Source organism: Antechinus flavipes, chromosome 3 (assembly GCF_016432865.1).
Source record: "Antechinus flavipes isolate AdamAnt ecotype Samford, QLD, Australia chromosome 3, AdamAnt_v2, whole genome shotgun sequence".
Classification (NCBI taxonomy): Eukaryota; Metazoa; Chordata; class Mammalia; order Dasyuromorphia; family Dasyuridae; genus Antechinus; species Antechinus flavipes.
Window position 1 is genome coordinate 382,483,737 of NC_067400.1, and position 16,322 is coordinate 382,500,058.

Sequence of the window (16,322 nt, forward strand, 5' to 3'; positions counted from 1 at the left end):
ACTATTTTTAATCAACTAAGTAGACTATTTCTCTTGGTAAACTGCACTTACTTTATGAATATTTTATTTTTATATATCTCATTATTTAGTCTACTACTATTTATCCAGCACTTGTGTCATAAGAAAGGGCAGAAGAAATGATATATATATCAGGCACTTTCAAAATATATTACATGTTTTGGTTTTAAAGGGGGTGTATTTAAATACTCTATCACCTACTTTCTGGATTTTAATTCTAATTTGTTTATCAACTTTCTAAGACTCGGTTTATTTACTTGTTAAATGGGGATAGTACTCTTGCCATCTAAAAAAGGCTGTGAGGAAAGCACTTAACAAAAATAAATGAGTATAAATTAAATAGAATATAAGGGAAAATAAATATATTCCTATAGACTTGGATCTCCGGGAAGAGGAAGTTCCTTTTGCTAATGCAAGTTAGAACCTTCTCTGCTCCCTTTTATTCCTAAAGCACTGAAAGATAAATTAATTGGCCAGGGTCACATAGACAAAGTATATTAAAGGCTAGGCATGAACCTTGATTTCACTGACTCCAAGGCCAAGTCTCTATTTAATCATGCTGTTAATAAAAGTAATAATAGCATTCTAATTTTTCAGACCAACAGTGGGGCAAGGAGAATCTGAGAGAAATGTGATTTAATGGCGAATTAGGTAACCACAGCCATCTTGTTCAGACTATCTGGTTATATAATCCTTTTCATGTCTTAAAAAGATACCTGCAGAAGACAGAGAAAAAGCAACAGTTCAAGATTCCTGGACCCACAGTCTAGAAAATCCAGAATTTAAATCCCAACTCAGCTTCTTACTACCTATGTGGCTCTAAACATGTCACTTTAATGCTTTAATTTTATCAGTGAAGTAACTGAGATCAAAAAGAAAGAACTAAAGACCATTCTTATAATTTTGCAAAGTTGTGAGGAACTATATTTTAAAACTCTTTTGGTTCAACTTATTTGAAATTAAATGTTACATAATCACATAATCATAACTCAAAATTATGTAATATTTTATATCCATCATCTCACTTGATCCTCCTGGCAAGCTTGGAAGAAAATAAGTACATTTGTTATTATTATTATTCTCACTTCAGAAGTGAAGAAATTTTTTTCCCCCAATTTAACAGTCTTGGAAAGTTGCCTGGGAACACAAAGATTTACTCTGAAACTAACAATATTAAGAGAGTTGCCTGGAGAACTGAGAGGTCAAGGAATTTGCTTGTGGTCATAGAACCATGTACCAGAGGCTCAGCTATAACCCAAGTCTTCCTCACTCTGAATATAGCTAGCTATACAACATAACATTTTGTAGCCACTTTATGAGAAAACTAAGGCTTGGTGAGGCTATTACTTGTCGAAGAATACATAAATGTGGAAGTGGGATTTTATTCAGGGTTCAGTTGCTCTTGCCACTAAAACTTGCTAAGTGCTCTTCAATCAGAGGGAATCAAAAATAAATAGTACTTATTAAATAAAAGGATTGACCTTTTGCAGGGATTAAGGATACCACTCTAATAAATAACTATAGTCAATAGACTACTTTCTTATGAATCTGTTCAAGTAGGCTGTTCAGTTCCCAATATGTCTTTGAGATAGGAATTTAAGGAAAAATGCAGAGAAATGTAATTTCAAAGGAAGGGACAAAATCAAAGATTCTTAATTTTTTTCTTGTTCACAGACCCCTTTAACAATCTAGTGAAGGCGATGAAACCTTTCTCTGAATAATGTTTTCAAATGCATAAAATAAAACACAGGATCACAAGGAAATGAATTATATTAAAATAAATTTAGCAATTTATCAATGCATCTATATGGATCTAGTTCTCTTTCCACTTCAATAGATTCAGATTTAATAGATAGCTTGGTCGCTCGCTAGTTAGAGCACTGGCTCTGGAGTCTGGAAAACCAGTTCAAATCCAGTCTGAAACACTTACTAGCCCAGCTGCCTGAGCAAATCATTGAACATCTGTGTGCCTCAGTTTCCTCAACTGTCAGGAGGATGAGACATTTCTAGAGTGCCTGGCACATAATAGACATTTAATAAATATTTGTTACCTCTGTCTTTCCTTCCCAAGCTTTTAGTCAAACCCACCTTCAAATCCACCTTCGTCCAGTTAACTCACCTTTCTACCATTCACATAGAAAAGCAGCTCTGATGGTCCGTTTAAGGCAAAAGACATGATGGCAAATGAGTGCAGTGGTCAGTTAGGGCTGATTCACAGAAACTTTGGCGCAGGAGGGGGCTTAAGCCTCAGGGGAGGGTGCAGTCAGCCGAGTACAGCTCAGCACGGTTACCCCAGGCAGACTCCAGTTTGCCACTGAGGACCAGAACAAGGGGTGAAGCTCTGACTGTCCGCCCCGCCCCAATCTCCTCTGACCTAGGCTGGGGCAGGGAGACTTCCAATGCCCGCCCCCGCCCCCTTCGCTTTCTCCCAGTAGCATTTTAGAACAAAAAGCCTCCATTTTTCCCCCTCTTCCTCCCTCCTTTCTCCTTTTCTGTTTCCCCCCGCTTTTTTTCCCCCCAAGTCGTTTCGATGAGATTTTCTTTCCCTCCTCCCTTTTCTCCTCTCCTCCTTCTCTCTCACTTCCCACTCGTTTCCCTGCTTCTTCCTCCTCTTTCTTCCTTCTCCGTCTCTGGCTCCCCTTAGCCTAACGCCGAAATTTTACTTTCTCTCCAAGAAGATTTTCAGCTGCGACACAGATTTAAGTCTAAGAGAATCAAACCTGCTTTTAAAAACTCAAACCAATGCAAACCAAAAATGGTCCCGAGTTGCGCGTCACCTCCTTTGCAATATAACATTGTGTGAATATTTTCGCCGTAGTATATATAATGAGATCTTTAAGAAACTTGTCTAATTACTTTTACCCCAAAATACTCTTTCTTCGAAAGACACAGCGCTTATGGTCTAAACTAGCAATCTGGGATAAGGAATATAACTCCTTGGGTGGGACAGGGGATTATTTCATCAAGATAGACAGACCCACCGACAGACCGGCGGATGGATGATCTTTGTGTGTGAGAAAAAGACACAGCGAGACAGAGACAGAGAGATACACACACAGAGACAGAGAGGCAGAGAAAAAGAGATAGAGACAGAGACAGACAGACGGAGAGAAAGAGAGAGAGACAGATAAGAGAAAAAGAGAGACAAAGACAGACAGAGAAAGAAAGAGAAATACCCCAGCTAGAAAAGTGTTAGGCTCATAAGGTGTGTAATAAGTACTGGGGCAACTAGATGGCACAGAAGAGAGAGTGCCTGATCTGGATTCTGGAAGACTCATCTTTCTAAATTCAAAAATGGACTCAAACACTGGCTGTGTGTGGGCAAGTCACTTAACCCTGTTTGTCTCCGTGTCTTCTCTGTAAAATGAGCTGCAGAAAGAAATGGTAAATCATTCCAGTAGCTTTGCTAAGGATCTTTGCTAAATGGGGTGGCAAAGAGTTAAACACGACTGAAATGATTCAACAATTGAGGATTCCAGTTATTATTTTAAAAATAAAGAGTGTAGTTCTTGTTATAAATGCCTCTCAAAATGTGAAATATCTTAGGAAACTAGGTTTATGCTTTCGATTGAATTCTTTAGTCAAAGGGATTTTTGTAAGTTTATGATTCATCTTATTTTAAAATCAATCCCAATTCTTTGGACAGTTTAAAATGGTCTAAGTGTTTGAGACAAGATTTGGACTCAGGCCTTTTTGACTCCAAGGTCATAATTCTTTCTCTATATTCACACACATATATAGGTATACATATGCACAGATATGTGTGTATATTTGTACAGACAGATAGCTAGACAGATGATAGAAGATAAATATAGAATAAAAAAAAGCTGAACTCAGAAGGAAAGATGCTAACAGCTGAATGGACCAATGAAGACTATTTTTTGCTATTTCCTTGGCTGAAATCATAATTTTTAACCCTGCTTTTGTTGTTGCACTGAGGCATAATAGATTTTATTCCAACCCTTTCCTTTTTATGTTCTTGTAAGCAATAGATTGTTGAATTTTGCTTTCTAATCCAGTCTGTTAATCTCTTTTTTCTTTTCATTATATACTCCAGACTTTCTTTACTATGCCCCAGAAACCTCATCTTGGAAGTTCACTCTAGCCCTGGAATTCACACAATATAAGTATCCTCTTACCTTGCAGCATCTCCCTCTCACTGGGATTCACCCGGGACTTCATTTAGGGAGAGTCAGGCCAATCTCACTCTTCTCCAAGTTGCACATCCTACTTTCTCTGCTTTCCTTCCAAGTATTGATCTTATTGCCCTGATTTTTCAACTTCTTTTTAATATGTTGTCTCCTTCCCACTTCATTAGAATGCAACTTTTTGAGGACAGAGACTGTTTTTCTTTCTACTTACATATTTATGCCCATTACTTAGTATAGTGCCTGGTGAATATCAAGTGTTTAATAAAATCTTATTGACTGAATGACTAACCTTTTCTACTTTATCTGTGAATTCATCCTCATTTATACTCCCATTCAACTATTATTATAATTGTCTATTTCCTTCAAATCTATTTTATAACACTTCTTCTTCCCTATACTTTTTTCTCTCCCCATTTATTTCATTATTCCCTTTTCTTTACCTAAACTTTTTAATTTTTTCTTCACTAACTGCTCTAAAAGCTTAATATTTATTTTGTTTATAACAAATCCCTCTCTAAATCTACCCTCTCTCTAATGTTTTAATTTCCCCTTTCCTGTTCTATCTGTATTCTTCAGTTGAATATATTTTTATAATAACTATATGTGTATATGTATTTGATCTATTCTGTTTTGACCAGTTTAAATCAAAGCGCTAGTAATGCCTGCTCCCCAAATCCTTTCATGTTTGAATATTATTCTATTTATATAACTCAATTATGGGATTTAACAAGTTTCCTATATGTTCTCCCATTTTACATTTTTCCCCTTATATCTTCAAAACACAGCCAAAAAAAATTCTTATAGGTCTTTTATTTCAACTGACTACTTCTATGACCCTTCCTGACAATAAGATTTTTAAAGAAATGCTTTAGTATCTTCTTTCTCCATTGGAATGTTCACTTTTTAACAATCTCTTCTAACTGTTCACTTAAAATTATTTCTTTCATTCTCCTTTTTACTTTCATATTTATATTTCAAAGTACTTTTCAACTTCAGTTTTTTCATGAAGAATATTTGAAAATTCTCTATTTCATTTGCTATATATTTTTCATCTTGTAATATGAAATTCAATTTTCCTAATTAAATCATTCTTGGTTATAGACTTCTCTAATTTGCACTTTTGAATATTTTGTTCTATATTTCTCTCTCCTTTAAAAGTATAGCTGCTAAATCTCGTGTTATCCTGATTGTGATTCGTTGATACTTGAATTCACTCTTTCTGGATATTTCTAGTATTCTTTCTTTTGTAGAGAGGCTCTGGATTTTGGCAAAGGTATTTCTAGTAATTCTTACTTTCAATTTCAGGAGATAATAGTGAATTCTATTTTCATATTGGCTTTCTGTTTAATATATTCAGACAATTTTTTTAAAAATGATTTCTTGAAATATAATATATACTTTTTTTGTGGTCAAAGGTTTCAGGAAATCCTAAGATTTTTAAGTTATTTTTAAAGCCTGTTGTTTCATATATGAAGTACCTTACATTTTTTTTCTATTTTCTGATTCTTTTAACTTAATATTCTTGAGTCCCTAATTTCTATTTTGTCTTTTTTGGGTTTTATGGAGTTTGTGTACTAAGATAAGAGTTTGTAACTCTTCAATTAAACAATTGATACTTTCCCCCCCACGTTTTTCTCTTCCACAGCTCTCATTTCCTTTATGTTTTTAAAACCTTCCATCATTTTTTTCAAAGAAACCTGATTGTTCTTGTAGAGAAGTTTTTTTGTTTGTTTGTTTTTATTATAGGTATTTTTTTAGTTATTTTCCACTTTTGAATTTGTGCCTTGATCATCCCTGGAATCATAAAAATCCCCTTTTTTATTTTGTTTTATTGATTTTTGTTACTGAGGCCTCAGGAATTAAGTTCTAGGTCTCCTTAATTCTGGAGGCATCAAACTAAGCTGAAAACCTTTTACCTTAGTGAGTTTTCTTTAGGCCTTTTTTAAAAAAATCAATTCAGACACCAGAATTCTCTTTTCCTATAATTATCCTAAGTTGGAGTTCTTTCATTTAGCCAAGAAGTGGAAGTGAAATCCTTTATTTAATCCTTAGTTAAATCAGAAAATGCCCTCCACTGCTATGCAAGACCTACTTGAAGCCCTTCCTTAGTATCCAAAATCTATCACTTTAACTATAGTCTCTCAGATTTTTCTTTGCTGAAGCACTTGAGGATTTTTTTAAATCAGTTGTCAGCCTGAATTAAAGTTTTCTTCTCTTCACACTAAGATATTTCCTTTTTTCCTAGTGTATGTTTTTCTTTTCATTTCATTCCCAAGTCTCAGTTTGATATCAGTCCATCAGAGATTCAACTATCAATAGAGGATTTTAGTCATTTACTTTTGCTTCCCTCACAGAGAATTTCTACCGATGAAGAATTTTCTAGACCAAATTTATTGTTTGTTTAGGAGGTAAATTGTTTAATAATCAGGTTGTTTAATGGTGGGATAGAGCTCAGTTTTATTCTTTCCTTCCATTCTGCCATCTTGTCCCAGAATTCTCCATCTTCTCTTGACAACACAATGAAACCAAAAGATTATGTGAATTGTCAATCATTTATCCCTCAGCCTTGCCATTTGACTTTTGCCATCTTCATGTGCTATCCCTCTTTTTTTCCTCATACATTTTAATGACATTCTCCATTCCACAATATAAAGACGGCCATCTCCATCCCTGTAATATATTTATTCCTCACCTCCATCTCTTGGAATCTCAAATTGCCTTTGTTAATCTAATTTTACTGTCTTGGTCTCTAAACTGTGGGTAGCTGGAATTACACAAGGCAGAGACAGGTTTTAGAAATCAAGTAGTAATTTAACACTTTCAGAGTAAGGAATAGAGTTTGCAAACTGGAAATTCTCCTGGCCAAAAGACTTCCTGCTGTTTCAGGAAAGGTAGAGAGATTTTATACACAAATCATAAGTGGGAAGCAAAGGAGAAGATGGATTACAATGCATTTTCAGAATCTGAGTGATTCCTCAGGATAAGCCCACGAATGCAGGACAATATAGGTGTTCTCCAGTTCTGTAGATATAATTAGTGATTGTTTCAAAACACTATGGGAATGGGGTAGTGGAGAGGGAGGACAAGAACAAAATTTTATGATAGAAACAGATTTTATAATCTTTGATTCATTTCACTTAACATCCACAGGAGAGTGTTGTCAAGAATTGATTGATCATTTTAAGCTGCAAGCCCTTGCCATAAAAGGCAGCTCTGAAAGACGTAAATTATTAGTAAATCAATTATATATATCATCTTGCTAATTGGACAATTTTTCCTCACTTTCAAGACTTAGCCCATGTCAACTGCTACAAAAACCCCAACCTCTCAGTCGTTAGTGTCTCGCTCTCAAAACCACCTTGTATTTGTATATATATTATATTATTTTATATTATTATTATTTTCTCCCCCATTTACATCATAAGCTCCTTGAAAGCAAGGATTATATCACTTTTGTCTTTGTAAATCCAGTTATTAGCATAATGTCAGGTTCATAGAAGTTAAATGTTTATTAATTATTTCTAGCGTCTACCTGACAATGACTTACAGTTAGAAAGACTTCTTTATTAATTCCTGATTACCAGTCCCCACATGCCTTTCAAGTCACATAAAATCTGATGCCCAAGAAACTATGAAAAAATGGGGGCGTGGGGGTTAGTGCCTCATGGTTTTTCCTAGTTCCCAAGATCCTTTCAGTCTGTCATATGACTAGAATCTGAACAAACGTAAAGTTAATAGATTAATAAAGAATGAAAGATCATTAAATATTGTCTTGCTTCTTTTGCTACTTTTATAATCATCACATTGTCAGCAATAACATTTCCCAGGCTTTGGGCTGACCTATGTATTTTTCTTTTTTAAAGTAAGGTATTATTGATGTCTTTTGCTACTTTTTTTGTATCACCAGTTTACCCCAGTACCGATTTCCTTCTGGAAAATTATTGCCTAACACCTCCCAGAAAATCACCTCATAAAAAAATAATAATGAAAAGGAAGAAAAATCATAATTGATCAATATTTTTAAAAAATTTGAAAGTATTTGGAATGTGCAACACTTGTAGATCTCCCATCTCTGCAGAGGGTCAGGAATATCTTCTCATTTCTCTTCTTTCTAGTTTTATTTAATCTTTATAATTTTGTAATACTGTTTTTTAATTTAGTGTGGCTGTTTTCCATTTACATTGTTTTTATGTCGATATGTATATTGTTTTCTTGGCTTTTCTTCATTATGCCTCATCATTCATGCAAATTTTTCATATTTCTCTGTATTCATTACATTATTTTTATAAAACAAATATTCCATTACATTCATGTACCACATTTTTAGCCATTCCCCAATCAATGTGCATCTATTTTGTTTTCAATTCTTTGCTATCCCAAGAAAAAAAGTGTTTGTATAAATATTCTGGTAAATATGGGGACTTAATTTTTATCAATGGCCCTTTTAAAGGAAGTTTAAAGTCATTAAAGGAGTTTTGTAATTTGCTAAAGGAAATTGTCTACTTTTTTCCTATTCAATTTTGAGCCAAACTATGCAAATGTTTATTCAAGATATACACACATATGCATGTGGCATGTTTACATATATGTAATACTGTCTATCCCATGTCTTAAACTATGCTCAATCAACATTCCAGTCAGCTACATGGAAATTTGGGGTCAGCCTGCTGTTAGATAGGACTGATGAAGGGGTCTTTCCTTCCCCAACCCCACTATCCAATCCCTCTGACTTCCTTCTGTCAATTATGACATTTCGTGGTGGAACTGGAAATCAGTGGATATACTAAAAAGGCAATTTATGTCCCTCAGATGTTATCTTCCTCTAAGCCTTGAAGTATAAAACAGAGTCTCCTGGGTGAAGAAATTAAATTGATTTTGCATCATTTTATAATTGATTCTATTCTATAATTAATCCTATTCTCTATTACTTCCCCACTTCATAAGATTGCTCAAACCACATTTCTTTGTCTTTTTTAATCTATTAGATAAGTTTAGAAGTTCACTTCTTGTTCTATTCTTGCCTCAAGAAAATCTGTTATCCTTGAAAGATAGACTCCTTCGAGTCTGGTCTAGTATCTTTATACCACCAAATCATTTTTCTAGGACGTCTGATTTGTTATACAAAGAAGCCTGGTCCACTCTCTCTATTCCTGCAGGTGGACTCAAACAATGAACATTTCTTAGCCATAGGAGAGGAGGTTGTTGCTAGCCCTTCATTCCCAATTTAATCAGTCATATCATCTCACCCCCAAGATGGGGTGAGATGCTGCTAGCCCTGGGGCCAATTACATTGAATTCCTCATCTATCCAGTTCTGTTCTTTGTTCTATGCGCATAAAAAAAGGAGTTGCAACTCCTCCTCTGGATCATTGGCTTGAGATAGCCATTTGACCCAATTTATTAACAAGTTTTTGCCCTGCTAAAAAACTGATAAAAATTCTGTATATTGATTAACATTTATTAAATTCTATCAAGACCTAGGCATAGGCAAGCCTGATTTGGGTTGGAAACCTGTTTGTCTTCTCTGCTTTGGCAAAGACCCTTGAGAGATTTTGAAAGGTAGCCAACATATTCTTGTTCCTCAGCATTCATGCGTTAGGGCATTGGTTAATAAAGCAATGCTTGGGATAAAACTATATGCAGACTGAGAAGAAGCAAACCAAAGAGGAGGAGGAAAGAGCCCAGTTGATATTGAGCTACAACAAGTAGAGGTAAAGTATGAGAAGGCCTTTTATTCACAAATTACTTTTTGAGGCATGAATATGATTTTTTCATAGATTATAATCATTCTATGATTCTTTATGACTTAATATTCTCTTTTCTGTGTGGGAATAAAATGTCCTGTATCTAATTCATGTTTGAACTCTGAGTACTTTTTAAATTTTCTCTTCCCTTTCTTACTTGGCCCTCCTCCACCACAAAAAAACTTCAGAGCATTCATTTGCTCCTCAAGATTCAGAGGTAGGAGTAGAACTGAAGCACTGAGAATCTAGTTTCTTTGTTGAGAAAACTCAAAGCAATGAATCCAGGCTAAGTAAAGGACAGATGGTGGTAAAAGTTATTCGTCCCTGTGACTTCAGTGTTGCTTAGCTAACTTCTGGCCTTTATATTTGTTTGTTTATAATAATGGATTTTTTTTACACACACACACACATATATACATACATATATACACACAATCTATATAGTTACACATATATATGTATATATAATTATAGATCATATTCAGAACAATATTCTTCAACCATTTGGATTTCCTGGGTGAACTCTTAGGCCAAACTCATTTGATGGATTATGGATTTTATTTAGGACACTCTAAAACATATGATTATAATGTACCTAGTCCAATGTCATCTAAAAGTAAAATCATTTGAAGGATCTTTCCACCCATCCCAATCCCTCTCTAACTTGGACAGTATATTGTATCATATCTCCATGGCAGTGGGAAATACTTTGTGAGCATATATTATAGCTTGGTTAGGATTAATCAATAAATAATCATTAAATACTTACAATATGCTGATGTTATATTAGGTGATGTGGATATAAATATAATGAAGGAAACAATTCCTCCTTTCAAGGATCTTATGTTCAAATGGAAGGAGGTAATAAGTATATAAAAATATTCAGAAAAATATAAGTAAATTAATATACACACATATAATAACTCTAAGGTAGTTTAGATTTTATTTTATTTTTGTCCAGAACTTAAGAAATAAAACAAGTATTTCTTTTACATAGTAGAAAATAGATTGCACATGAAACTATAAATCGTGTACAACTTTCTATTCCTTTTAAATATAGATTAAAGTTGTATTTCCTTTCTACCAATACTCTAGAGATGGCTACAATTAGACACAAATATGTGTGTGTTTATATATATGTATATAAACACACATTAATAGACATATAAATACACACGCACAAATACAGATTGTAATAAAATACATATGAACACATTTAGATGTGTATGTGTGTGTATGAAATCATCCTATCCATCTATTTATCAGCTCTTTTTCAAAATTCAGGTAGCATCTTCCTTCAGTTTCTTTGTATTTAATTTGACTTTTTAATAATACCTAAGTTGGAAATCAGGAATGGCCTTTTGCAGAAGGTAATACCTGAGTTGCATCCAAAGTACTTGAGGGCTAGTAATGATCTGGATTAAAAAAAAAAAAAAAAAGTTATATTTTTCAAGTGATCATATGAAATTTTGACATTTACATGACACGTTGTAAGAATCCTTAAAAATAGGTTTTGCTTTACCAAAATGAAAAGCTTTTTTTAATAGCCAACAAATAACACAGTAATTTTTTTTCTAATAAAGAAAAATCTGTTCTCTTCTAGCCTTGCACTCTCATTAAAACAAAACAAACTTGCAATAAATATGTATAATCAAGCAAAACATACTCCTATATTGTTCATATAAAAAAATTACAACTCTTATTCTGTACATTGATGCTATCACCTGTCAGATGGATAGCATACTTCATTATCAGTCCTCTGAAGACATGACTGGTCATTTTATTTAGAATTCTTAAATTGTTTAAAGTGCAGAACAAGATCTTGTATTTTCAATTATCTTTTTGTTAACTGTTCATAAATACATGGACCCTAATGAAATATTTCTGGTGAAAGCCCTAATTAAAGATTAACCAACAAGAATTTTACAGATTGTAAACTGTGCTCTATTCTCATTTCTCTTTTAAATCACTCAGAATAGCATTCTGTGTGTCCAGGTTGTTCTCTAATTCTCCAGGGTCCACTGTCTCATCATTTTCCTTTGTTTTGCTTGTTGAGCTCTTTCCCTCAGGTTTAGTGAAATGCTGTATAGGCCCACTCCCACTTCCATGTACTTTCCCATTGTTCCTGGCCATCCTATAGAGATCCTTTGCAGCAAAAACTACTTCTTCACTCTTTCTTCTCATATTATTTAACAAGTTTCTGCCCCTCGAATATGGCCACATTGCTTACTTGTCTGTTGGACCTAGTAAACTTCTACAATCTGGATCTGGGATCTTCATTGCACTGGAGAGAGGACTAGGGCATAGGCTTGAGTATTTTGGGGGTGCTCTGAGTATCTTTGGATCAGATTATTTGGTTGGCTAAGTTGTTGGTATCTGGGAGGTGAGGGAGATGTGCTCAATGTATTCAGTTCATGGCCTTTTTTTTTTTTTTAACCTTCTTTTGGCTGTCCTCTAAGTTGCTTTATCTTTGAGGCATAATGTCCATTTTGGAGAGCTTTGTTCAAGAAGTTTTTCCCTTTTGTTATGATTTTTATTCCTAATATGATTTACAAAAAAAAGTTATTTAAAAAATGTGCATGAATAACTAGAAAAAATTTTTTTTAGTGAAAAAAATTAATGACACCTATCTCCCAAGGTTATTGTAGGGATTGAATGAAGTAACATAAGTACTTTACAAACTTAAGGTGCTTTATAAATGCTAGTTTTTATTAAACAAAGCATAGGACAAGAATTTATCTAAACACAAAAGAAATTCCAAAACACTCAAATGGACACTAATAGAAAAATAAGACAGAGTTCAAGAATGTATTACTAGTGCTATACTCTTGGATAGTATTCCATTTCTAAGCTCCACTCATCATTCTGAGCTTTTCTACTTCTGCCTCAGTTGTCTTCTTAAGCTAGAAATGGCTCCACCTTTCCTCCTAATGTTGATTTACTGACCAGAACCTCCAGTGGGGAAGTACCTAGGACAGCTATGATTCACTTCTTTCTAGATTTTATTCTTAGAATATCTGGACTTTTCCATCTTGTGAAGATAGTTTCTCATTCTGCCCAATTCCTGCTTTACAGTTCCATTTTATGCACTGTCTTTCCTATTTGGAATATAGCCTTGAATTGCCTTTCTTTTTTCTTGTACATATGAGCTCCTAAAAATCACTGTGCTATACAAAATTACGCAATAAAAACTCCAGGGCTTAAAGAAAGAATGGGGCTGGGAGCATCACACTTAAAGCTTTTGTCAATGAGAAATCTAATAAAGATGGTTATGCATGTTATATGGTTAAGAAATTCATAAACACTACAAGAAATAGTGCTGGCATTCAAGTCTTCAGGCTGCTGCTTGGCCTGCTCCCTTGTTCCCACAGTCAGTCAATAAACATTAAATGTTATGTGCCAGGAGATATGCTTAAAACTGAAGATACAAATGTTCTTCCTTATAATCTAATTGAGAAGGCAAAAAAAACTATGTACAAACAAGTTACATTATAGGATAATTCATGATAATGTCTTTATTCTATCATAGGTTAATGAGTGGATACAAACTCATATTTAATATATTTTTGATAACGTAATTATTTTTGGTCAAATTCTCATATTAAATCTTCACTGTTTTATCTTGTGTTGTGTCTAATGAAGAGAATAATTTAGGAAAAGGAGTGTCAGTGCTGCTGTTTTGTCTGTTTAAATTCACAAAAGTATTTTCTCCAATTCATAGTTATTTTTATAGGAATCTTTTAAAGTCACATATCCATTTTATGAAGGTTAGTTAAGACACAAGAATCTGTAAGATTGCTTAACTGGCCACACAAACTGTAACGTGCTCAATATGGAACACTGACAATAAATGAACAACTGAGGGTACCGTTAAGCTCTCCATGTGTATGGTTTATGTGATATGACACTTTATGACATATGAAATAAGGATGCTAGTGTTAAATTTCTATATTAAATATTAAAGATTTTTTTTTAGATCAAAATAAATAGAAGTACTAATATTTTCTTCCAAGTGGATTGTCTTATGCAATTCCTAGAGTACACATATTTCATTTTGGAGATCAGTGGCTTAAGAGAAGTTGTAAAGTACATGAAGTACTCCATCTGATGGTGGTAGCAGAATGTTTTATTTTTAAAAAGCACAGAGGCTGGGCAAGTCATTTAACCCCATTGCCTCAAAAAAAAAAAAAAAAAAAAAAAGCACAGAGGGGAAGATGAACTTCTAATTTAAAACACAAGCAGAGTCGAAACTTCTATACTCACGGCACAAAAAGGAAATTGTATTTGCAGCTTGAATATATATTAAACAACAAAAGATCCAGTTCTATACAGAAGACTGGTCCATCATTTAGCCTTATTCCTTTCCCTATAATTAGAAATATATAGCAGTAATGAATTGAACCAGCTACACCCAGCAAAAGAACTCTGGGAGATAACTATGAACCATTACATTGAATTCCCAATACCTATATTTTTGTCCGCCTGTATTTTTGATTTCCTTCACAGGTTAATAGTACACTATTTCAAAGTCCGATTCTTTTTGTACAGCAAAACAACTGTTAGGACATGTATACTTATATTGTATTTAATTTATACTTTAACATATTAAACATGTATTGGTCAACCTGCCATCAGGGGGAGGGGATGGGGGGAAGGAGGGGAAAAATTGGAAGAAAAGGTTTGGCAATTGTCAATACTGTAAAATTACCCATGCATATAACTTATAAATAAAAAGCTATAATTAAAAAAAAAGAGAAATATATAGCAAATATGGAAATCACACATCAGATGCACCTCAAATGGGAAGGTGGGGCACAAAAGTCACATAAATCATTGTTTAAAAAAAAGGTCACTTCTAATTTTCTAATAATGAACTTTTTTTTTGTTCAATTGATTCTCTCACAGCAGATAAGGTCTGTCCTTTGGCCCATCATGCTATAATGCTTCATAGAATCCTAGATCTTTAGCTGGAAGGAACCTTAAGAGGTCATCATCATTCCAACATTTCTAATTTTACAGATGACAAAACAAAGGCCTAGGGAATTAAATGATTTGCCCAGACATCCGATTTATAGTCTTCTCTTTCTTTTTAGGAGCTCATTGAGACTGTACTCCTCTGCCATAGCAAATCAATTGATTATAAACAATCAATACAAAATTAAGTTTATTAAAACAGAACATTTTCTATGTCAGCTGTAAAAACACAAAAATCTTTCACTGGATCTCGTATTTATATAATAATCTGATTTTATTTAGAGAAACTTATAGCAAAAACATGAAATTATATATCATGAATTGTCTTGATCAAAACCATTTTATAAATAGCAAAATCAGAAAACAGCTACTTTATATACATTTGCTTAATCTTAAGAATGGAAAATGCATCATTCTATGTTAAAAAAAAAAAAAAAACAAAAAATAAATGAATGTGGCTGTTTAAAATATTTCTTGAGGGTTTTCCTTATTTTCTTTCTTTTTTCTTCCTTTTGACTTTTTAGGTCTGGTATCCGCAAAATCAGAATTTGTAAATTCCTCTTCTCGTCTCAATTTTCTGCAGAACAAAGAATTAAATTAATACATATGATCTAAAAATTCAAATCTAATACTTGCTACTATGGAAGCATGGGAAAAAGACAATATCACACACATTTCAAGTTAGTCACTCAAAATGCAAAATTGATCTAGGTATTTCAGATATATATGTAATAAAGAAATTCAACTTAAGCATTTTATAAGCATACATCTACTACTAAGGTGGGAAATACAAAGAAAAAATGCCTACCTATGAACAAATAATTTAACTCTTCTGGATCTAAAGTTTCCTCATCTATAAAATGAGAAGATTTAGTTCTTCTACTTAGCAGAAAAGATAAAAAGAAACCAAAAGAAAAAATGTGCATGCAATAATAACAATGTAAATATGAATAAGTAAAAAAACAAAACAAAACCCTGAGTATTATGTATTTATAATGACTAAGCAAATTGAGAAAAGAGTAGAGAATCCATAATTGTCTTATTCCATAATGGATATGTACTATTATATATATGGCCAGATATAAGTAACGTAATTGGTTGGCTTTACTACCCAGCTTTTTTCCTTTCTTTGTTAATTTTTGTAAATGAAGAACAGTTACCTAGATAGGGGAACAGAGGAGGGGTATTTTTAGAAATCATGTCATATAAAAACAAAACTTATCTAAAAATGAAAGAAAAAAAATCAAGAAACAACTCTAATATAAAACAATTATTAACAAAAAATTCAAAATTAAATTGAACAAACCATTTTAAGAGCTTTATCTTCTATAATAAAAATATAAGCTGAGAAATATAAACTTTAATTCAGAGGATTTTAAACTTTTTTGGGTTATGAATCCCCCTTTAGCAGTCTAGTGAAACTTATAGAACTCTTC

At 33.3% G+C, this 16,322-nt stretch overlaps 2 protein-coding genes across 4 annotated transcripts in view; both read right to left on the reverse strand.

Moving 5' to 3' along the window:
- Positions 1–2,342, reverse strand: part of LOC127554416 (aldehyde oxidase 1-like) — an 83,899-nt gene extending 81,557 nt beyond the window's left edge. Inside the window, exon 1 of the mRNA XM_051985907.1 lies at positions 2,138–2,342. Within this exon, the coding sequence (XP_051841867.1) occupies positions 2,138–2,194 (57 nt within the window). The 5' untranslated portion in view covers positions 2,195–2,342. The remainder of the gene's footprint in view (positions 1–2,137) is intronic.
- An 8,494-nt stretch (positions 2,343–10,836) lies between these two features.
- SGO2 (shugoshin 2) overlaps positions 10,837–16,322 on the reverse strand; it is a 30,121-nt gene continuing 24,635 nt past the window's right edge. For all 3 annotated transcript variants that reach the window (XM_051985909.1, XM_051985908.1, XM_051985910.1), the window contains one exon: positions 10,837–15,463. In XM_051985909.1, coding sequence (XP_051841869.1) covers positions 15,349–15,463 — 115 coding nt within the window. In that variant the 3' untranslated portion in view covers positions 10,837–15,348. The remainder of the gene's footprint in view (positions 15,464–16,322) is intronic.